The sequence below is a fragment of the Ruditapes philippinarum genome, unplaced genomic scaffold, assembly GCF_026571515.1.
Source record: "Ruditapes philippinarum isolate M1 unplaced genomic scaffold, ASM2657151v2 ctg1736_1_1_1_1, whole genome shotgun sequence".
NCBI classification, from domain to species: domain Eukaryota; kingdom Metazoa; phylum Mollusca; class Bivalvia; order Venerida; family Veneridae; genus Ruditapes; species Ruditapes philippinarum.
Window position 1 is genome coordinate 1 of NW_026862919.1, and position 19,279 is coordinate 19,279.

Here is a 19,279-nt window from a genome sequence, read left to right on the forward strand (position 1 = left end):
TGGGGTTGCCCAAGTGATTTAGCATCAAAATTACTAGACGTTTTTGTCCGGGAAATTAGATTTTTATATTGTTTATATTTGGCTTATTATTAGATTATAATATTATTTTTTCAGGGATATGTTTCATGCGGAATGGCTACATAAATGAAAATGGGTTGTGTCAGAATCCCTGGCACGATTTTTATTGATTATTGTTGGAACTTAACCCTACGACGTTTTTTCAGTGTAGCCCGTCTCTGCCACGGTATAAAAAAACGAATCCGCTGAAGGACTTAAGCTAGCTATATAATACAATATAAGTTATATATGATTAATTTAAAACAAGATGTTTGAAGATTAACTGCAAAAATTTAAAGTATCAAATACACCATCAAACCTTCTAAACAACTTATATTCGTAAATTAAAGTTTATTTTAGTTACGAATATAAGTCTTTTGAAAGGCTAATTTCATTTTATATGACGGCATAAATTTATAGTCACATCTAATAATATATTAAGTCAAAAGATTGATAATCCTACCAAGGTGTAAGATGACTGTATTTCGGTCATTTGTACACAAACTTATCAACTGTTACAAAATTTCTGTCACAAGTGCCTGCATTTTATTATATATTACTCAGATAAATAACAGTTTTATTTTTCTTTAGGTATATTGGATGAAACATATAGCCACAGTATTCCAAATATACATGACAATGTCGGGCAACGTCTAATACAACGTTGCATAAAATAATGTTATTAACATTTGCAAAAACGATAAAATGATATTTAGGTAGAATAAGAAGAAAAAAACAGTGTGAATATTCACAAATATTTCATTAAATACATATATTATTAATTTATACGATGCATATATTTTTAAAGCAAGGAGATAATATTTTAGATATAATCAATTAAATATCATGAAAGTAAAAACAAAACTCAGTGGAAACAATTGAACTCGAAACAATGATACGAAAAACCGGTGAGGACATTTGAACTTCATGAATTCCCGACTTCATCTTTGTGCATCTTTGTGAATTCACGATTTCAAACTTAATAAGTTCACGACTTTAACATCACGAATTCACGATTTCAACTTTACGAATTCAACTTCGTCAATTCATGAAGCTAAAATCCAGAATTCGTGAATCCCGTATGCTGATTACGTGAATTAACAAAGTAAAAAATTGTGAAATCACGAAGACGAATCGGGAACTCATGAAGTTGAATTGTCCCAACCGGTCTTTCAAAGAGAAACAAATATATTTCATTTGTGCATTCGCACTCTTAAGTTTCTGAAAGGTAGATGACCCCAATTCAAGTCTTAAACAAATCACAGTAGTATACCTCATAACTTAGACGGCGTCTAGTATATATGCATTTGTCCATACAGCAATGGGGAAAATTTTAGACTTGATTTTGTGTTGTTTTTTTTTTGTTTTAACAAAATCAAACTGTTTTCAAATTTTCTAATAAAAATAGTTTTTCTGATGTACAACATGTCACAGAGCTGTAAGGGATTAGATCCAACGTTTAACTGAAGTGACAGCGCCATCATGAAAATCATATTCTTTTTATCATTATCTAATTTTATCTATTACATAATAAATGAGCCAATGTGCCAATGAGCCAGTCTATAGTCGATCGTTCTAAAACTTAACCGTTGAGAGAGGTAACGACTTAGGCAGTGTCACTTATTTCATTTGCTCCGCCTCTGTTGAAGTTCGGCTACGCCTTTTATTGTCGCCAAATTTAATATGATGCTTCGTAAATATGCTTGCATTTAGTCTTCATTGACGGGGCGGAAGGGGACCAGGACAACTTTGATCAATATCACTTGTCGAATCATTAAATTACAAGTTACAAAGCCTTAACCACGACCAATATCAGAGAGGCGGTTCTGCCTCAACCGTTAAGGAAGTACACCAGTTACGCTACGGTCAGTAAGGGAAGATCACTGCAGAACAGTTCGTCCTCAAAATCGCTCGAACATTATGCAATTCGTACCAATATTTAAATGGACATATTTTCGGCACATATTGTCTTGAATTTATTTTAAGTATACCAATCATTTCAATTTTTATTTGTTATCCAATTTATTTTGCTTTGACCAGACGTCTCAATCTTTGTCGCAACAGACAAACATTTAAGAATTTCAGACATGTCATTACTTTGTGAATTTATGCATTAGGCTCTACTTTTTCACAAAAAAATATGCAACTTAATTATTAAACAACGAGCACATACCAAGAACATGGAGAAAAAAACTGATTTGTACTTCGGATATTCAACTGTAGTAGAGAACGATTGTCAATGCTGATTGACTGTTCAAATCTTTTGGCGGCGTCTTTGATGTGCAGCATCAACATTTAACTTGTAACTTCTTTATATATCAAAATATATTCAAACCATGGCGATGGTGGGTGTATCAAATATTTTACGTTGTACGTGTATATGAAATAAACCACTCAATGTGAATATTTCACTTCACTTTTATACAAACATTTTCACCAAGAGTTTTAAGCAAGTTACAACCATCTTATCTAAACACGTAACGGTTCATATGGTGCAGTATCGTTAGAGTAATGTGTCAGCTCAGTATATTGTTTCGAAGTGTCCTCGTCAGCTTCTGTAACATTATTTTCGTAATCTTGTTCCTCTGTTACATCAATAGTATTTCCTATATTGTCATTCCTACTGAAACAAGCACAAAATATATTATACATAAAGAAACATAATAGCTCTAAACAGTCTGTACTTTGATGCCAAACAATATTAATCAAATCTTTTAAAATACATGTATATGATTAATAAGATTTATTTGTTTATTGTACACAAAGGTTTCTTCCTAAACTTCGTTTTTTTACTCTTCGCTACAGTGCGTTTGTAAAGGAATTATATATTTGTTTATATACTCAAGGCTAGTATAAGAAGAACCAGAAAAAGTATAAATGATGGAAAAGACTACTGTCAAATGGATGAATTTATTATTACAAAAAATATGCAAAACTTACGTTCTGGATCCATATCTTGAATGTGTTGTTTTACCTGATATAAGACATTCAACTTGTATTTAATTATAAAATTGTTTGGGTTTTAGTATTTTAGTACAACTGTTTAAATTAGAAAGGTGTGCAATGGGCGCATTTTCCATATATATTTCAAATATTGATGAAAACAATAGGATAGTGTTATTGAGATATACTTCTATATAACATGTTGCTTGAATAAAATGTTAATAGACTTCTAAATAGTTTAGAATTAACAATTATATGATGAGTAATAATTTTTTGTTCTATAACATTTAATGTTCTGCTACATAAATATATTTAATATCGGATCATGTATCCGATACTTTCCAATAACTTTCATGTATAAAGCTTTCGTGGTTTATGGTTATGTCTATACATTATAGACCAATTCACTTTCAGGATTTTTTCACAGTCATGACACGAGCAAAGGAAGTCGACAAATTCATGAAATGAACAAAGTAATCTATGAGAGAAAATTACAAGGTCTTACTTAAAGAAGCTGTGGGAAACCTTAGAAAAAATATTTACCTTTCTTAATGGTATTTCTTTTGTACAATATGGATACACCAGTACCATAGCCAACCAGAACGACACATACTATTCCGAGAACTATTGTAGTTGTAAAGGAGCATTTCTTTTTATTGCACGTATTGCACGTGTCAGGTCTGAAATCTAAGTAAGCAGATAAGAATATAAATAGGCAATTATAAAGCTTACAAACACTTATGTTGGAACTGATTCGTGTTCAGGAATAAAATGTATAAAAGTTAAAATGTCCGTAAAATACAGTGCAAATGATAATATTTTCTTTAGCCAAGACGATGTGTTATTAGTTCGAGAAATTGTCCATTTCAAAAAGAAAAACAACTAACAATACCTTTCTCTGAGAGGAACAATATCTGGTCGTATGAACCGATTCTGTTAACAGTAGTTACACGATATTTTCCGTAATGTTCAAGAGATACATTTGAGATTGTTAAATTTGTCTCAAAATCAGATGATGAAATTTTAAGATCTTCGTTACTCAGTAAAGAAATCCAGTTAAGTCGGTCTTCCATGAACCATGAAAATCCCTTAGGTCCAGGTGTAGGATAAGCTATTACCATGAAGGAAAGTGTTACGGATTTACCGACCTGACTCGTTATATTGTGAAGAACTTGTCGAACTGGTCGTGGAGAACCTACCAAAATTAAAATCCCATTTGAAACAAACTTCCAAGCATTAATGTAAAGCAGAAGACTAAAATGATTAAAATTACTTTTAAAATCATTTTATCAATTAACGCCGTTACAAATAAGATGGATACTTCTAAATATTTAACTGATGTGTGTTCATATAAGGTTACCTTGATATCAGTTTCTCTAGATTTAATTTCAAACATTTAACATTTTTAATTAAACAGTATACCGGTTTAAATTTTGATAAAGTTGAGGACTTAGTTTTTATTAAACTAATTAAAATACTCACTAGTTTCTTATGATAAACTTACAATCTACAAATAACGTAACAGTTTTGTTTGTTGAGGCACCGAAATTATCAACTGCACTGCAAATATAAATGCCGCCTGTAGAACAAGTAATGTCTTGAACATTGTATTCTAATTTATTTGTGTTAGACTGTCTTGCAATAATGTCCCCGTTAAATATGATATAAAGTTCTTTGGCAGATGTTCCAGTTACAATGCAAGTAAGCGGAATGTTCACATCATGTTCCTCTAATGTCGCCACCGTTTGACTTTCATTCTGTCCAATATAAAACGATTTTACGTTTGTCCGTTCTAAAATAAATACATTTTACATATCATCTTAGAAAATGTCAAAATAATGAAAAATAGTACTTAAGGTAGCAGATAGTTTGGTTTTGACATGCACAAGTACACATCATCAAACAAATAAATATTAACATTTTAACAATTTAAATATATATAAACTGAAATAAGGATGTTAGCATATTAATGAAACCTTTTACTTTTATTTACACTTTTCTATGACTTTCCTTAAATACTATAGGAAAAGCTCCGGTTACCTGTTTAATATCAAAATGATGTAAATATTATAAAGTTATATGATATAGATCTAATTCTACAATTATTCATTATTCACCAAATAAGTAAGTTTTGGAGAAAACTGCATTTTAAATCACAAGATATAATACTTTAGAAAGATGCTGAATATTCACAAATGATATATAATGTTTAACATGAATTCCATGATCGAAGTTACTTATTAGTAAGATGGACCATGAAAAATCATGATGTAACAAAAACCTTATAATTTGAAATAGATCAAAACGTTCTTCCTAAATTTCACTCTTATTTGTCTACGAAATCCTTCTTTGTAACTGATTAACTATGAATAGGAAAAAATATAATTTTTATTTTAGGAATTAGTAACTTGATTTGTTCATCCGACAAAAAGAAGAATTTCATCTTCAAAAACCTTCTATATATCAAACTACCTTGAACAAAAAGTACTGATTTGTATGAAATGACAGCTTGATTCTCTGGTTGTATGTTAAAGGCTTTACAGTAGACTGTTTTGTTGTGATCGGTGGTCTGTGGATTGAATGAAAAAGTAGAAAATGTAGACCTGTGTTTCTCTTGTGTTCCAATATACCACACTATCGTAGCTGCGGGTCTACTCACGCTTGTGTCACATGTCAATGTTTTACTTAAACCACTTATTACTTGTAGTTGTTCAGTAACTGTACTAGTTCCATCTTTGAGTGTAGCATTTGAAACCCTAACTGATGTGGACAGAAACATTTATCATTACTTTACAGATTGATAAATTTTTAAGTCCTCAATAAAATTTTGTCAATAAAAAAAACAATCGTTAAACCGTCCCGATGGAATTAAGAATTTAATTTATCGTCATTTTGGCTGTCTGTTAATATTGATTTTATAAGTTAAGATATAAAAGTAAATTCTAAAGGATTCTGAAATTGCAACAATTACTTCAAAGAATGAATCATTACCTAACCATGTGACACTAGTGATAGAAGATGAAGAATTAAAGTAAAAACTGTGATCGATGAATTTTATTTCCTATGGTGAGTGACAAAATGATAATATTTCGGCAAAAGATTTTCTATTTTATCTCCACAGACATCATTATTATAATGAACTCACCAGCAAACTGAATATCAGTAGAGAAAGATGTGTATAGTTGTTCAGACATTCCAGTTAATGATTCTATACTGCATTTAAACTGAACAGTTTTTTGTATGTTACCAGGAAATGTTGTATATCGTGAAAGAGATAAAGTTGAAGAATATTTTCTCTCAGAGTCAGAACATCCTGCTACTGTATCAGAAGCAGACCCCGATGATGGCCAGACTAGAAAGGTATCTTTTCCTGGCTGAAAGTATAATTAGAATTCTTTTCAAGATTACATTGTTCAGAACATTGAATGTAAAATAGTTGTATAGCTAGCGTCTTTAAAAATGTATGATAATAGTCCCATGCTTGATATTAATAATTGCTTTGCATGGTTAATTTCAAATTCGTATTTCTTGTCGCCGAAGGAAATTCTTCTCTAATTTGTTTAACAGGACACAAGGTAGAAGTTTTTTAACATTTGGAATTCTTTCTAAATTTTGTTCAGTATTATTAATCTCTCATTACGACAGCATGTAGCCATTATTATAAGACATTCGTGCGGAATGCAAGTAAATTTATGAACAAACACTTGTTGTTGTATCTGTAGGTATGTGACTAGGTCCGAGGCAAGTTTTGAGAGAAATTTACAAAACCCTATTTGTATGACTATATTTTGTCAATAACGGAACGTTAATGAATGCTTACACTTTTTAATTGTTTATTAAGGAATAAATGGAATGTGAATGTATTGACCGTAATACCTTTATCCATGTACTAAAATACGACGGTTTTGTTTTCGAAATAAAGGTTGAAAAATATCCAGTCAGTTGTTATTGAACCCGAATTATTTGGCTATTTTAAATGCTTTAAATTTTTCTAAACTCCGACCTAAGTAAAATGAAAGCAAAATCATACCTCAGAGTAAAACCAAGTAAATGTTGGCTCAGGATAGGAACACCCTGTACTACATTTTAACTGTACTGCATTCTTTGCTAAATCTTGATTTTGGGTTACAGTATTTTCATATTGGAGTGATAATGGTACAGCTGTAATACAAATAATTAAAAATTAATTATTCAAGCAACTATATGTGACCAGTTCTTTCTAACATGAATTACAAGTTGTTTTAATTAGTCTTTCGAGGGCAAAGCTTTTACTCAGATTCGTTCAGATTGGTTGAAAACTGTATTTCACTCAGATCCGTTTCTGAGTTTTAGTGTGGTCTTTCGTGTCCATTTAATAATATAGTTATTTATGCATTTTCTTTTTTTTTTGCACTTTTTGCTATATTGGGGAATATATTCTTTTGCGTTGCCTTTTTAATTTGATTTTTTTGTGATCTGTGGAATTGAATATCTCATTCGTTGCTTTGTCTTGAGCTCTTTCTTGATGCATATGTAATAATGCAAAATTAATAGTGTGTCTTGATTATTAGCTTTTAATATATGTTATTTACATGTTTGACATATACATGTATATAATATGTACAAGAAATTGTTATGTTTACCAGTGTAAAGTACGATGCATTAGCTAATGGTACTTTACCTCTGGATACTGAAGTAATTTTTTTATCATAAATTGGATTATATTGTCGATATCTGCATGTTTTACATATATCTTTTGAATAAATTGTGAGATTATTTGTTAAGCCTGGAAGTAAACAATGCACGTGAACAAGGCCTGATATCAATAAATATTTTTTTGAAAAAAGGGAAATGTAGAAACATAAGAAACAGTAATAAGAAATGTTTATATAGCTTGCATGGTGTTAGGTTAAAGCGTATGTTTAATTAAAAGAAAATATGAAAAACCTCTGAATTTGAGATATTTAACACGAAATCATATTACGATAAATGAACAAACTACTTCTGATTTACATACATTATCAAACAGCACGTAAAATATAGGATCATAGTAGACTTTAATAGGTCATAATAGAATTAAGGTTTTATGAGTAACAACTGCAAACTGACATGTGATTATTATTTTTCAAAGTTGAAATGAGAGAAAATGGATTAATAGTTCAATCATGAATTAGATGATTAAGACCTTTGTTATTATGTTGTTCACATGTATTATAACACATAAATGAAGATTTTAAATATCTCATGAAATATATAGAGGATATTCATGTTTTTTCATGTGGTATGGAAATAAATATTTCATGAGTGGCAGTAGCCACGAGTGAAATATGGTAATTTTCATGCCACATGATGAAAATAAATCATGTATTTATAGAAAAAACTTGAATTTTCTGTTTATTATATACATTTTTCTCTTTTTTGACATTAAAATTTGAAAGACTTTCCCTTAAATTTTGTGTACTGGCAGGTTTAAAAGAAAGTAGTCCGGCAAGACACCAGTGAAAATATGGAAAATATGTTTCACTGCAGTGAAAAATAAATTTTTACAGTGAAAATACGGAAAATTAAAATACGCATTTTATTCTATCAATATTTCTCAATATTTCATTTATAAGTATATAATAAAGAAGTTGTACTATTTAATGCTACATTCGTAGTAATGAACATGTATATTAATATCAGATAAACACTATCACAGCATTAACATTTACGAAAGTTTTTGTAAAATACATGAAATTGTTTATCCTTTTATTACAAAAATCATTAATCTTTTTTGTTTCAATAGCTGAAGAATTAATATTATTCAAATTATACATACTTATGACATTTAGCAGCATGTCTTTCCTTTGATTTCCTATGGCACATGTCCACCATTTCTGATCCTCTGATCTGTTTACACTGGTAATGTTGATGTAGACATTACTGTTGTCAGCACGAAATGTATATCTACCAACAGATATTGTCAGACACGCTGACTGGAAACACTGAACTTTGGACTGGATATCAGTGAGTGATGTCGGAAGACGAGTTTCACTCCAGTAGATTTCTAGCTGGCCAGAAGTAAACTCTGATATTCCACAAACAAGTCGTATATTACTCCCTTTTAATGCTGCCTTATTGTCAAGTATGTATATTCTATCAACAGTTCCTAAAACACAAACAATGACATAGAGAAATGATAATAGATATAATTATTATCATAACATTAATGATAATTAATAATTAATTATAATATGTGATTATATCAGACAATTATAGTCCGACTCACATAAGTATATAATAAAGATATTCCGCATAAAAATGTAATATACCAAAATCTTTCCTGCGCACTAAGAATGCAACAAGTATGTTCAAATTTAAAATAGAAATTGTTCGTTTTATCTGAGGAAAGACTGTTTAAAAGTTTCCAATCAATATTTCATAAAAAAGGGTTTATAAAAGAACTTATTCTAAAAATGTGATCAGAATTTGCCAAAAACAGGGTTAATAAGTTTTATTGACTGTATTTAGTTATAAAATAAATACAGTTGTAGCGGACTATGTAAAAAATATCAATTAATGGATCCAGAAATCGATCTACTTCTTTTATAAATTAGATGGTGACAATCAGAATATTTTTATTTTTCAAATATGCCGTCAATTAAACATATTTGAATTCAATATTTATAACATAACAACCACCGAAATAAAGTAAGGTGCATTCAAGGGAATCCAGCAGTTATATTCTAAATATTTCATGACCCATAATTATAAATGTATTGTCGTTGTTTTTGACTGATATGAACATGCATATAAACTAAAATCGACTTATTTTCCCTATTTGTTAAATATTACCATCAGTATATTTATGTTTCGTATTGATCAGTCATAAACGCCGTAAAATACTATGATTAGGAGTTTGCATTAGTTGACTGTTCAACTTGATTATAGAATCATTTAATTTTCAAAAGCATTTTATCTACGCATTTTTTTCAGTATTTATTGACCCTAATTTAACATTTATTTATTTGTACAGTAGTCAGATATCGTTTAATCAATTATTCAAGTGGCCGCTTCTATATATGCACAATGGATAGGGCCATAACATTGGATAAACGTTAAAAGAATATTAAGATGTTACAAAAATGGAAAGCTTAAAGAAGCAAAACGAAAGAACGTTGATAGAATTGCTGAAATTAGGAATGTCGTCATTTTAGATAAAACAAGTAATGCACTTTCACATTTTAATAAGGAATATTATATGTATACCTGTGTAATAGTTTAGATTACTCACCAGCATTATATCTATGTAATGTTAATAATGAATATTATAATGTATATATGTGTAATAGTTATTACTCACCAGTATGTACATAAGCTATACACACAGTTATATAAATGTATACAAATTTTAATCCAACAATTTTTTAAATAGGTAAACTGATATTTAGATTTCACCTCTGAGTCCGTCATCTTACACAATTATATTATTTATTTTAGACCAGGAAGTTTGAGAACGTATGTACACGAGGAAGTTTAAACAATAAGTACGTAATTTTATTTGTAAAATGTGTTCATGGACAACAATACCGTTATTTTAAGTAGTTTTTTATTCTTTTTTAATAATTATTATTCGTTTTCTTTGTTTTTGTTAAATTCAAAAAATCGTACTGAAAATAAGTATACGTGTTTTCTTGTGAAAACTATGTATGTCACCTTCTCTGATTTAAGATTGTATTATTATTATCATTTATACTATTATTATTATTATTATTATTAATTCGGATTAGTTTCAATTTCACGGACAAAATGAATGTGAACATTACATCCAATTGCTTTGTCTCCATTTTCTTTATTGTTTCTCTATTTATCTATCCTATCTCATCCATCCATCCATTTCCCCATGCATCGATTTATCCACCATCCATCTATTGGAGTGGTGGTATTCTTGACAGAGCTATATAAATAGAACCTTTAATTCTACGAATCACACTTTCATTATTGATTAACAAATAAATATTTGTCATAAAAAGAATATGTTTTGAACGTTTAACCATGTGATATAACAAAAATAGCTTCTTGTGCCCTTTAATTACGAGCAAAGCAAAACTGTTTTATCACTTTCTGTGGCTTCTTTTTGAGCAAAACATGTCAGTTATAATATGAACGTTTTTATATGCTAATACTAAATTTTCAGTTTTGCTGTTGATTAGTATGTATAACTGCGCATGACCACGGAAGGCGGTGATACAATGATGGACACGCGTTGGTATGATGTCGAAGTCACGAGAACCGTTGATAAAAACACGTTTGTACGATGGTGTAAGCGCGATGGTTTATGGCACGATCACTATGCCAGGATAATGAAAGCGTGATGTAACGATGGCACTGTTAAAATTGGAAGATGACTCGATTGTAAAAGCTTGATGGTATGGTAAAGAAAATGCGATATTTCAACGTACCATTACTTTATTACCAACGTACAATCGTGCAAATTATAAAATGTCACTATCGTCAAAAGAGAACACTGTATTCCCGAATAAGCAATGCGCGGAATGCTCCTGGCTGTTTGTTTGCCATTTTGTTTTGTTTTCAGAGTCTTGATACACGTTAAACGTCATTTGCGTCTTTGCTCATTAAAAGCTTGATAGAATGCCAAGATCTTGACTAGTATTGGTTGCATAATAACAAAATTTAAAGATTCATAAAAAGTTGATAATAGTTGAAGGATACGATTCTTTTCATCAGAAATGGAATTCAAATACTTTTTTCGATTAAAATAGAAACGTTAACTGTTAACGTGTTGACTTTGCAATCTTAACCTCATTGAAAGTTGATGATAAATGGGATTGCTTTTAATTTTTGAAAAATTAAATCACCCCATCTATGGTACTTATAGTTGAACCATGATATGAAAAAGGAAGTCGTGATGCAATAATGTGTAAAGTACTGATTTTCATTGACAGCTTATTCGTAACAGTGATAATTTGCTGAAAATAAAGAATTTTTGGGGAAAATGTCGTCATCTATATTTTATTCATTTTTATTTAAGAGAGATAACTTGTACAAATATTATTAATGACCACACACAAAGTTGCTCCGAGTTCAATATGGATTTGATACTATATATGAATTTCTTGGATACAGTAAAAAGGAAAACGCTGAGACTATAGGGAGTACAGTATATTACAAGAATCACAGAGATTTTCCTTGTTGCATTTTTGTATAGCAGAGTTATAGCAGGCAAAAAATAAAAAATAAATATTATATGACTTTGTATGTAAACATATATATCACAACATTAAATGGATAAATTTAATTATAATCAAATTATGAAGGGAAATATCAACAAAAAAGACGTTAACAAATTGCTGCCCATAACAATGCTAAGCCACACAATCACCGTTAAGGCTTCAAATTGGACATTGAACAGGACTAAGGCATAAACATGGAAGGACATAAGGGCGGGAAAGAGACATCATTCTGGTAAATAGTATGATAATTATATTCGAATTAGGACAAACTGTTTACGATAACCAATAACGCTGAGGTGCAATTTGAAACAGGGAGACGAAAGAATAATTAAAACTTGAATTGAATTTAATACTTTAGGCGTAATTACCTGTTATTTGCGACAATAAGAATGAACAAGATCAAGTACAGTTCACTGAATCTTTTCATTCATTCCCGCTATAAGGCTGAGGGGGTTGCGTCCTGTGAACTTTGTCTTTGCCTTGTTAATCTTTATTCCCGTTTTTTAACAGACGAAACACAATCACATTAAATAAAATGAATAACAACAAAACATATATTGAGGGCGACTGAGGGACACGGCCTTGGAACGGTCAAATGCATCACTACTGAGGTAAAAGTACACCAAATGTCACTCTTAGCCTTAATATGTTCCTGTAAGGCGGTATAAATAAAATTATCCTTAGCAAACATTCAATGGTTTAAGAAGGTATCATAAATAAAACGCAAAAATACTCATATAAATAGAAAGAAATTTAATGATCATGAGCATAAAAGAGTACTTAAATTTTATTAGGATAGCAGAGCAGCAAGACAATAAATAACCTACAGGGGCCGACTAAAACTTTGGCCGACCAAATGTTTTAAGAAATGATCATCATGGAATCTCCATAATAATTATGCTGATATAAATATAACGTCAATACATAATTTAATGAATTTTAACATGGTCTTTGCAAAACTCCGTTTATATTTAAAATTTCATTTATTTTTTAGCATTTAATTTGCAACAGTGAAATATGTCTATCTACGGACAAATTAGAACATATTTTACATCTTTTTTTATGTGGTTCCATAGTTTTCTCTGTAGACATATTAATCCTGCTTAAAGATCTTACAAATATCTATGAGATGTAAAGTCTGTTTATAATTCTCATCGTGAAGATATAGCGAGGAGAAAAAAGATGGAATTTCTGTGTTGTAGATAATATTGCATTTATTTACACAATATATTCACTGCGATGATTTACTAACTTCTAATTTTCAGAAGTTGATACGAGTGTTCCGTGATGCCAGTAATAAACATAATAAATTGTTCCGTTATCATATCCTGTAGTTGTTTAAGATATTTACCTTACTGGGAAACTCTTAGGTAGCAGTTATACAATGATATTTCATTTATTTAAAAACTTCATTATATGAGTCTTATCTTTCGTGAATTACATCTGGCCATTTACTTTCAACATTTTTATAGATATATTCTTATCTTGCTCAGCACTGAGTTTTATCAAATGAGTATTAATTTTATAACTAAATCTTAATTAACTTTTGTAAGGCTCAGTCTTAAAATAGCTCCGTCAAAAATATATTATAGATTGTTAATGAGTTTAGGTGATTTGGATTAGTATTCAACTGTATTATTATGAATTTCACAGATGAGTAAAAAGGTCAGTGTAATGCACAAATTGAAAACATTTTGAATGTCTCAAGAATGACTGAAAATTTTAAGAAACATAGGACTTCTGATAAAGCAGAGTCGGTTACCTAATGTATTGTCCTCAAAAAATAAAAATGCACAATACTGTATACTACGGCATCTTTGATTACCCTTGTCAATTATTAATTCATTAGGAAAAAGTTTCATTCTTTCTCCTATTTTAGTTACGAAGTAAATAATGAATAATGTAACAATAGATTCTTTATTATTTTTATATCAGTTAAAATGTATATAACGGTTATTTTAGTGTTTGAATTTATTTCTGTCCAATAGTATTGCATTATTTTAAATGAATCATAACACATTCACTTTGGTAAATCGGCAAACTGATGATCAGTCTTGTAAATCGACTGTTTATAAAAATAATTAAAAACACCTAGCTGGTTAAAATTTATTATTACGTACTTACAAAATTAAATTGGTAAATAGATATATGTACTAATAAACTTTAACTTATACTTAATGAGTCGAACTGCAAACTAATGTGTTTAACAGAATATAAAATCCGTTATTTTCTATACCACTTCTGTTTTTTTTTTAGTTTGAACCACAACAGCAACAACAACAACAACAAAAACCTATTAACTACCGTTTTAGATAAAACTATTAGCTTTTGCAGTAAGAAGTAACATGCAATATTTGAGCAGATTAAGCATAAAATTTCTATGCTAGTAATTTATTTAACAACTTACAAAATTATGGTTAACTATTATTTACTTGCACTTTCATTATCTATATTTAGATATTATTTTACTTGTATATTAAGACATTAATTTAATTATAAAAGTTAATATAAAACAGTTATACACGATATGTATCAAATTTAAAGAGATGTTTTATGGTTATTAAACACATCTTGCAGTTTACAGCAATTGAAGGAAAAAGAACATTTCAGCTTAAAGGAAACCCCGAAATCAATGATCAGATTATCTGATTTATACAGACTCTCACCATTGTTTTGCGATTGTAGAACATAAGCTTCATCAATAAATGAAAAATGAAGTAAAAGAAAATTTATTCTTAAGTTTGATATCTACCGTTTATACAGGTGCTATACACTCCACGTGTAAGACATGTCTCATCTTATAAATGGAGTCATATCTGTGCGCAGTTTATGAATGCATTGCTTTCTTAGGATGATGTCATTTTGCCATTATGAATGAAGTTATGAATCCATACGCTTCTATAAGAAAAGAGTGCTGGATGGAATATTAGTTTCTTGTTATCTCTTTCCCAAATATGATGATATGTAATATGTAGAAAAAATCAAACACAGACTGTCGTAACAATATAGAAAAAATTCTGTTGACTACCTTGTATAGACAAAATATCGTCTAATTATCTCGTTATATCAAATTGCTCGTTGCTTTATACATACTCTACGTATTTTACTTCTTTATTTTCTGGAAAAATGCTGCATTTTTGGCCATTTTTGGCTGGGACAGATATCTGGTATATTCTTCATTTTAAATAATTTGCGCAATAGATTTAATGGAATAGACAAAAAGGGAAAATTGCGTTATATTCCTTGTTCACAGACGTCAGATGATGAGATGATGAAATAGCGATATTTTTTAAACAAGCTACATTTATATGTTTGATCTGTCACTGTTAATGCCTTAATTAACAGATATGTCTTCATAGCTTCGGACATAGTATCATAGGATTCATTTAAATAATGCAATCTGTTCTAGTTTCATGTTTAAATTTCAGAACATTTTCTTGGTCAATATAAAGGGAGAATTTCTGTGGACAACCTTGTATAGACAAAATATCGTCTAATTTTCTCGTTATATCAATTTGCTCGTTGCCTATACCTACTTCTTTATTCTCTAGAAAAATGCTGCAATTTTGGCCATGTTTTGTCTGGGACAGATATCTGGTATATTCTCCATGTTAGATAATTTGTGCAATAGATTTAATGGAATAGACAATAAGGGTGAAATATGGAAATTATATGTTCGATATGTCACTGTTAATGCTTTAGTTAACGGATATGTCTTACACAATCATTTGTTCATGTTGTATTCTAATAGTATTTGAATTGATTTAAGACATACGATCACAATTTAATTTCGAAAACAGAAGCAAAGAATCTATGGGACTGCTGCTGACATTTATGTTTTGTAATATTCATGTTTTACGATTGATTAATTATCAGTGAACCTCCATATATTACGGATTTCTTATATAGTTCTCAAATATGTTTGTTTGACAAATAAACAGATAAATGATATATCCTTGTTCGCATGTATTCCAGGCGTTATGAAATATACAATGAAAGCGGTTTTAGATTACGATAGATCATCAGAATAAAAATAATTCAATTGTATGAAATGCTCTTTGATACCTATAAATTGTTTCAAAAGAGACACGATGTCAATTTGAACTGTCTGGTGTCTCTTCCTGATATAGATATCTGGTCACTAACCTGGTTTATTACCAGTAATTAGATCATTGACATAATTGTCTCTTAAAATGGGCAATGTATGTGACAGAGAAACATAATAAACATATATTATAGAAAGTCAACAGACAAATGAATATCAGAAATTCCGAGATATGTGTTCCGTATTTTCTTTATTGTAAGCTGTGTATTTATGCGACTCTGTATCAACATTGTCAAGGAAAACCAGTCGTTATTAGGTAAAAATATATTATTTAATCTTTATATTTTTCTTGCACTCATATCTACATTTGTTTTTGGTACAGCTGCTTTCATTTTTGACTTAAATTCATCCAATTATTGGAACTGAATTCGCGTTCTTTGTACACTACTACTAGTAATTTCTTTCCTTTCTTTTAATTTGGAATCACATTAGCTGTAAGATAGATTAATGTATTTAACATGCCTTTGTCTATTCAGTTTGTGCTTTGGTTATTCCTTTAAAACGATCCCCTTTTTTTAAGAAAGATTCTTTTGTCAGTTAATTTCTAATATTATCGAAAAAATCTCAATATTCTTAATACTTTATTTTGTTTTAGTTTTATGTATCATTAAGAAGCCCTTTATTTTGTCTTTATTCATCTCAATGTTGTATTTTTTGTTGCAAATGTCGGACATGAATCAATGTAATGACATCATAAAAGAAATGTCAACAAATGATATTAGAAAAACAGCAGTGAGATTTTTCATCGGCACAATAAGCTTTAAGGTGCTTTATTAGCGTAGAAAGACAGAGGCTGTATAAAGAATGGCAATCCTATTGTCTACATTCAACATTGGGCATGAATGTTATAACTTGACGACGCAATTCGTTGTGGTTTTCCGGAAGCGTCTACTATTTCGGGAAAGTATTTTGGTAATATTGTGAAACGTGTATACTTCGAAAATGAACCAAATACTGAAACACAAAAATACACATTGAAACAACCCTTAATGTCTGTCTGGGGATTTTTGAATTTATGTTTATGCAGTCTGTTGTAATCAAAATAAACAAGTACGGCTATTTTATAAAACAAACAAAACTTTTGTAACAGAGCCTCCTCAGGTCAGTTTTATATGAAGCAAAATAGTGCTATTTCAAAAGATTGAGGTATGGATCTCAGGACTTTCAGTCCAAAATTCTGATCAATGCTTTATCTGTAAATGCAACAATAAAGTTATTAAAGAAATAAAATGAAATACAGAAAAATAATCTATCATGTTAAGCTTTGACCTCTAAGTGTGACCTTGACCTTGGGATGCAGGTGTTGTGCGTGACATACCGTCGTATTGTTGTAACTATTTGTGCCAAGTATTTTTAATATCCCTTGAACTATGAAGAAGTTATACATCGGACACAAAATATAACCTATAACACACTTTGTTAGTCTTTAACCTCTAGTTGTGCCCTTGAAGGTAGGTACCCATGCTTTTGTGCATGACATATTGTCTTATTCTTGTGATTATTTGTGCAAAGTATTTTTAAAATCCCTCAATTTATGAAGAAGTTATGGACTAGATAAAAAATATGCCTTATAACAGACTATGTAAATCTTTGATCTCTAAGTGTTACGCATGACATATCATCTGATTCTTGTAACTGTTTGTGCCAAGTATTTTCAAAATCCCTTAATCTATACGGGACACAAAATATACCATATAACAGACTCTGTTAATCTTTGACCTCTAATTTTGACCTTGACTTTGCAGGTAGGATTACAGGTGTTGAACTTGACATACTGTCTTATTATTTTGTCTATTGGTGCCAAAATATTTTAAAATCCCTTGAACTATGAAGAAGATCTAGATCGGACACACAATATACCAGACTATCTTATTTTTTTACCTCTAAGTGTGACCTTGACCTTGGAGGTAGGGATGCAGGTATTGTGCATGACACATCGACTAATTATAGTGACTATTTGTGCCAAGTATTTTCAAAATCCTTTGATCTATGAAAAAGTTATGGACCGTACACAAATATACCCTATAAGAGACTATGATAAACTTTGACATCTAAATGTGACCTTGACCTTGGAGGTAGATGACCTGTTGTTGCGTATGATACATCGTCTCATTATTGTGCACAAGTGTGGAAACTATTTTCAAAATCCCTTCAAAGATAAGAAAGTAATGGACCGGACACGACATATACCGTCAAATAGACAATATTGACCTTGAATGAGCAAGTGTGACCTTGACCCTGAAGACAGGGGTCTAGTTGATGCGCATGATACATTGCCTCATTATAACAAACATTTGTGCCAAGTTATTTCAAGTTCCTTTGATAAATGACATAGTTATGGACCGGACACGAAAATGTAATGGACGGACGGACTTGCCAACATTTTGGGTTTATGTGCTTTTTTCCCCATAAACCAGTAAAATTACCACATAAACCAGTCGGTTTATGGGATTTCCTTCTTTTTGTTTCTAAAATTATGGACGGAATGAAGCCGATGATCGCCCGGATAAACGGACGGAGCCTATTTCTATATCCCCCTTTTTTCTTCGAAAAGGTGGGGTACAAAAAGACATTTACATCGGATGATGTTTCGTACATCGTCTGATAACATTATTTTAATATATTACAGACTATCATTTGTCTGATTACTATCAACTTTGTAATATAATCCATTTTTACTTTGGGCTCGTCAGAAAATTGTTCAAGATATTTGTAAAATTAGTAGATTATAATGCTATGGCATAGCCATTACAAGTGTTTTAAGCTAAGCACATTTTTCATATCATTTATATTAATCTCATAATAAGTGCCTATACGTGAACAATTACTAACCTATAATTGTTTGTGCTGTCTCATATGAGATCATACTTGATTACTGTCTGATCAGTATATTGTACACTATTTCTTTACACTTAATACGGAGCAAATGCATAAAATCTAGACCAGTAATATTAATTCTAAT

At 30.3% G+C, this 19,279-nt stretch overlaps 1 protein-coding gene across 1 annotated transcript; it reads right to left on the reverse strand.

The window, feature by feature from the left end:
• Positions 1-591: 591 nt before the first annotated feature.
• Positions 592-10,479, reverse strand: LOC132720619 (uncharacterized). The gene is made up of 10 exons (XM_060704779.1): positions 10,322-10,479; positions 8,798-9,127; positions 7,031-7,161; positions 6,146-6,374; positions 5,473-5,760; positions 4,505-4,792; positions 3,893-4,195; positions 3,544-3,687; positions 2,998-3,031; positions 592-2,680 (listed from the first exon to the last, which is right to left on the reverse strand). The coding sequence occupies exons 2-10, from the start codon at positions 8,814-8,816 to the stop codon at positions 2,527-2,529; spliced, it is 1,590 nt and encodes a 529-aa protein (XP_060560762.1). The 5' UTR covers positions 8,817-9,127; positions 10,322-10,479; the 3' UTR covers positions 592-2,526.
• Between the last annotated feature and the right edge of the window lie 8,800 nt (positions 10,480-19,279).